This window comes from Coregonus lavaretus (assembly GCF_964263955.1).
Source record: "Coregonus lavaretus genome assembly, contig: HAP1_SCAFFOLD_932, whole genome shotgun sequence".
In the NCBI taxonomy this organism is placed as follows: Eukaryota; Metazoa; Chordata; class Actinopteri; order Salmoniformes; family Salmonidae; genus Coregonus; species Coregonus lavaretus.
Genome location: NW_028158935.1, coordinates 134,877 through 140,900, shown reverse-complemented (window position 1 = coordinate 140,900; position 6,024 = coordinate 134,877). Strand labels below are relative to the sequence as shown.

General features: G+C 45.8%; 1 protein-coding gene across 1 annotated transcript; it reads right to left on the bottom strand.

Annotated features, from left to right (window-relative positions):
• Positions 1-769: 769 nt before the first annotated feature.
• Positions 770-5,746, bottom strand: mzt2b (mitotic spindle organizing protein 2B). The gene is made up of 4 exons (XM_084197714.1): positions 5,435-5,746; positions 4,875-5,092; positions 4,401-4,576; positions 770-1,840 (listed from the first exon to the last, which is right to left on the bottom strand). Exons 2-4 carry the CDS (start codon positions 5,066-5,068, stop codon positions 1,683-1,685), a joined length of 528 nt encoding a protein of 175 aa, XP_084053840.1. The 5' UTR covers positions 5,069-5,092; positions 5,435-5,746; the 3' UTR covers positions 770-1,682.
• Between the last annotated feature and the right edge of the window lie 278 nt (positions 5,747-6,024).

The window sequence follows — 6,024 nt, the reverse complement described above, 5'->3', positions numbered from 1 at the left end:
ATTGAGCACATCTGGGACATCATGTCTCGCTCCATCCACCAACGCCACGTTGCACCACAGACTGTCCAGGAGTTGGCGGATGCTTTAGTCCAGGTCTGGGAGGAGATGCCTCAGGAGACCATCCGCCACCTCATCAGGAGCATGCCCAGGCGTTGTAGGGAGGTCATACAGGCACGTGGAGGCCACACACACTACTGAGCCTCATTTTGACTTGTTTTAAGGACATTACATCAAAGTTGGATCAGCCTGTAGTGTGGTTTTCCACTTTAATTTTGAGGGTGACTCCAAATCCAGACCTCCATGGGTTGATAAATTTGATTTCCATTGATAATTTGTGTGATTTTGTTGTCAGCACATTCAACTATGTAAAGAAAAAAAGTATTTAATAAGATTATTTCATTCATTCAGATCTAGGATGTGTTATTTTAGTGTTCCCTTTATTTTTTTGAGCAGTGTATATATTCAGTATTTACAGACAGGGAGATAGAAAGGAAGAGGACACCTTTAGAATACCAGTGGTATCAATAACAGAATGTATGAATTGAGCCAATGCTATACAATGAGACATTGTTAAGTCCCAGAGAAGTGACCTGTGCGGTGCTTTGCTCTGTCTCTTCCCAGCTGTAGCATCACAGTAGACAGAACATCTCAAAGCCCACCACTCCACCATATTTTACTCACCATCTCCTAGGTATACGCATGACACAGTAGACTGTATTGTGTTGGGTTTCATTATGGTGGACAGAGAAAATAACACACAGCAGCTTGTAGAGTTCTAGTGTTCTTTTTTATTTTGACAACATTTTGGGACAAGCATGTGCAGCATTAACTTCTGCCTCTTTCACACTCTTTCTCCTCATGGGTATCAGGCAGAATACAACAGCAGTCTATATTGTGTTGGACAGGAGAGGCAACAGAATTGGCTGTACTCTAGTAACTCTCGCTAAGCCAAAGGAAATGACAACAAAAGACCCAGTATTGTGTTGGATTTCAGCATGGTAGACAAAGAAGACAACCAACACACCTTGTATAGAGGTCCCAAAAGTGTTCTTTTTTTATTGTGACAAGATAGTATGAAAATGTTTGGTTCCACAAGTGCTGTAATGGTGAGCAATTCAGACAACTCCTCTATGCATGTTCATGGTATAAAAACAACAATCACAAAACATAAGTATAAAATAGTATTTGCAGATGGCACCCCTTTTATAAGACAGAATGGTTTAAATCCTATCTAAAGTATGAGCCCATGGTACTGATCTAGGAACAGTTTCTGTCGACCCATATCCTCAACCCAACCATTATACGCCAACATATCCCAACGGACTATGGACCAGTTCTAAGAGGCACTTCTCCCAGCCTTTTGGCAGGCCAAAAATCGACACTAGTGACCATGAGGTAAGCATTAGTGGTCACACTGATTCTGAATCTCAATACTGTATCTTGAACAAGGTTCCTCCTCTACTCATCTGACGTGGAAGCATAGGAGAGGTGAAAGCAACATGGTGGACTAGGTACATACTTTCACTAAAACAACTCTCTTATATTAATTTACCTTAATTCAACCGAGGAGGAGGAGAGGAGATGAATTAGCCGTTAATGTAGATGAAGGAAAGAAGACGAGGAGAGGAAACATCTTAAGACTTGTGAGGTGCCCCATCAGTCAGCCCTCCTTTCTGTGGGGTCTAGTTGGTGGTAGTTGGGGTGATCTGTGAGGAGGAGCTGCTGCTTCCAGAACTCTTGGTCGTCTTCTGCCCCCTGGTGGCGCTGGGCTGGCGTGGCACCCTCTGGCTGGAACCCTCTCTGCTCTTCTCCCCGTGGCCCGCACCCGCTTTACTACGCACTGCAAACACAAAGAGAAGGGTGAGAAGGATGGTTGGCAGTGTGTGTGTAGCTGTCATGCAAGGCGAAGTGGCTGTGTTTGGGGCAGGATAAGAACATGCAGATGAGCATGTTCAGATGAGAGACCAATGAGACACTTATGAGAGCATGACGGACAGCGATGAAGATGGAACACTTTATTCAGTCTAGACTTAGTTACCTCTTCCTAATTCGCCCTATGGGGAAAATCCCTCCCCCTCAACCTGGTGAATCAAATTGAAAACCATGCAATCACAAACGTTTTTGTCAAATATAGGGCTACAGTTTACATGAGCTGAGAAAACACAAAAACACAAAAAAAGCAAGACGAGGTTAACGAACAAACGCACATACACTCAGAGTACAGTTTATTAGGTACACTTATCTAGTACCAGGTCGGACCCCCCTTTGCCTCCAGAACAGCCTGAATTCTTCGGGGCATGGAAACGTTGCTGAATTGGTATCAAGGGACCTAACGTGTGCCAGGAAAACATTCCCCACACAATTACACCACCACCACCAGCCTGTACCGTCGACACCAGGCAGGACGGGGCCATGGACTCATGCTGCTTACGCCAAATCCTGACTCTGCCATTAGCATGACACAACAGGAACCGGGATTCGTCAGACCAGGCAATGTTTTTCCACTCCTCAGTTGTCTGGTGTTGGTGATCACGTGCCCACTGTAGCTGCTTCTTCTTGTTTTTAGCTGATAGGAGTGGAGCCCGGTGTGGTCGTCTGCTGCAATAGCCCATCCGTGAAAGGGCAGACAAGTTGTGCGTTCCAAGATACCGTTCTGCACACCACTGGTGTACTGCGCCATTATTTGCCTATTTTGGCCCGCCTGTTAGCTTTCACAATTCTTGCCATTCTCCTTCGACCTCTCATCAACTATCTGTTTTCGCCCACAAGACTGCCATTGACTGAATGTTTTTTGTTTGTCGCACCATTCTCGGTAAACCCTAGACACTGTCGTGTGTGAAATGCCCAGGAGGCCGGCCTGGCACCGACGATCATACCACGCTCAAAGTTGCTTAAGTCACTCGTTTTAGCCATTCTAACATTCAAATCAAACAGTAACTGAATGCCTCGATGCCTGTCTGCCTGCTTTATATAGCATGCCACGGCCACGTGACTCACTGTATGCAGGAACGAACCATTTTTGTGAACGGGGTTGGTGTACCTAATAAACTGTCCCACTGAGTATACCTGAGTCCACACGCAAACAAACTGTGAAGCTCCTACACACTCTACAAGTAAACTCAGTGCACAAGGTGAAGACATTGAAGTACTGGAGCCAGACAGGCAAACAAACAGAGAAGTTGAAGAGTTTCTGAAGAGAGATGGAGGGATAGAGTGAAGAAAAGGAGGAGTGAGTGAAAAAGGGACCTTGAGAGTGAGGAGAGCAGGTGTCGTAGACCATCTTAGAGTTGACCCTGGTGGGCCTGGGGTCAGCAGAGGAGGAGGTGGAGGAGGAGGTGGGGGGAGGCGCAGGGGGCTTAGAGCTCTTAGGGCCAGACACAACAGAGTCCTCTTCTTCAGCAGAGAGATACATACGCACACAGAGGGTTTGTGCGTACACACCAGTAACACATGTACAGAAGAATAGGAGGAGTTAGAGCGCAAACTGAAATACACAGGTAACATTGTAAAGTTTGTGTTTGACTGGAGGCCAATGTATGCTATTCTCTTCTCCATTAATTTCAATTCAGCTGGCTGGCCAAGGCCACAATGGAGTGAAGTGTATTAGTTAGTGAGGAGTGTAGGAGACATTGGAAGATTAGGTGTAGAGGCTCAGCTGGGGAAGTGAAAGGGGGGAATATCTTGTCTGAGCAGGATACAGGGGTTTAAGCAGAAGGCTGCAAAGCAAGCAAAGCAGACAGAAAGAGATCAATATATTATATTCCACCTAAATAATAAAAACAATCATTCTCTGTCTGTCCTTACCCAACAGACAGACATACAGGTAGTGTTATGGTAGAGAGTCTCACGTGGCTATCCTTCCAAATCTTGTCTTGTTGACTAAACTAGTGGAAGTCTGGAGAACTTTAGTATTGGTTTTTGCTGGCATTCAATGCTCACATTTGATTGGCTTTGAGTAGAAATGACATTTCCCCTCAGGAGAGGTATTTCGTTTGTTTTGTCCGTGTCTCGCTTTTCCTACTGTGTCGGACAACATTTTAGTAGGCTATACGGCGTTAGTTTTGTTGAAGCACCACCCATGCTAAATATTGAATTGGTTTGATAAGCGACACTAGTTTCCATCTTGACTCCACCACATTCCACCCTTTTTTATCGTCTTCATAAAGGGAACTTCCCAAGGCTTTCTAACAGAACGTGAGAAGCCTGCACTTCCAAGGCTATAGAAACATTAACCCTCTTCTCTGTCTGTCCCTAACCGAGAGACATACTGTTATGGTAGAGGAAACAATGAGCTGTATACTCTGGCTGGGCTACCAGTGAGAAAGCAGTATTGTTGTGGAACAGGAAACCACAACCCCTCTTCTCTAGCTCTCTCACCCCCTGATCCAGACCCTACTGACCTCTGGGTTCTGTAGGGGCTGAGGAGGCTGTGGTGGTAGTGGTGGTGTTGGGGTAGGAGGCTGTGGAGGAGTCTCCCATGGAGGTTTCAGCTATCCTCTGGCCAGCACACATGGCCTTCAGTGTCTGGAACACAGCCAGTGGAGCCACGTTCATCTTCAACAGGTCCACAATGATCCTACAGGAGGAGAGGACAGGGATTAAACTAAGAGTACAGTGTACACTCGCGCTCTCGCACGCACGCACGCACGCACGCACGCACGCACGCACGCACACAGTCAGTCAGTCAGTCAGTCAGTCAGTCAGTCAGTCAGTGTATTGGCCTGATCAATGCATTAGCCAGAGTATAGGTCTGTAGTATAAGATGGGTTAAAAATACCAGCTCAGAATAATGTTGTTGGCCAGACAGAAAGACGGGATTGTGATGAGGAAAGGAAGCCAAGTTAGACTATTGAGATGCCCCCTCTCAGACGTACTTGAAGACCTCCTGGTCCATGGCAATGCCTGCGGCCTGCGTCAGCTCAAATAGCTCACTCTCCTCGGCGTTGAGGATCTTCTTCTTTTTCATGGCATACTTGGTGACGTTGCCGCTGACCGTCACGCCCATGGCGGGGGAGTCTGGGGCCGTGGGGAGGGGCCCGGGGGCAGACTGCTGCTGAGAGTGAGACATGATGGGTCACAGTCACCTGGAGCTCTGGAGGACAGGAGAACAGTATGAGAGAATCTCATTAGCTATTCAATCAGAAAATGTGAATGTAATAAATTTGCTCCATTGTTTACATTTTCTTGATGGGCCCACTCATTGGTGGTTTGCACGTCTCTAGTATCATACAACATTTCAATGTAATTTTAGCAACTTTAGCTAGCTAGCAATCTGTTTGTTTGGCAAGAATTGTGAATGTGGCTACGAAACGTAGCTAAAGTAGCTATCTAACATAGGGCGCCGAGCATCCACTCATAGGAATGAGAATGCGCGGTGTCCGCTTGCCAAGTATCTCAACTTTGATAACACTATTGCACATGAAAAGCTTCTTACCTCGACGCTATGTGGGGTAGACGTTATTGAATGAATGTGGTACTTATTTAGTGGGAATACTCAGGCTGTTTGCTTTGGCGGTTGTCATTCGTGTTGTTCAAAACATAGGCGCGGAATATCAACGTCACGGTTATATTAGTGGTCCTCTGTAGCTCAGCTGGTAGAGCACGGCGCTTGTAACGCCAAGGTAGTGGGTTCGATCCCCGGGACCACCCATACACAAAAAATGTATGCACGCACGACTGTAAGTCGCTTTGGATAAAAGCGTCTGCTAAATGGCATATTATTATATTATTATTATTATTAAAAAAGGAAAGTGCGTAAGTGTTGCAGCAAAAACGCAAGATGGCGCTAAAATCTAAAAACCGTGGAACCGATGCAAACGGACTCTTCCATGTCCATATAAGGGGTCATGAATAGTCGCCAGTTTCATTGTAGTTCTTTTTATATAACCGAAACGTATTTTCTATTTCTTATCGATCCAACACAAGATAAGCACCAAAGTTACATTTTATAGTTCTATTTTGTTGGTGGTCTACAGATATTCCGCATATGCATTTTCGACTCCACGCTTTAGCCGTGTGAATGGT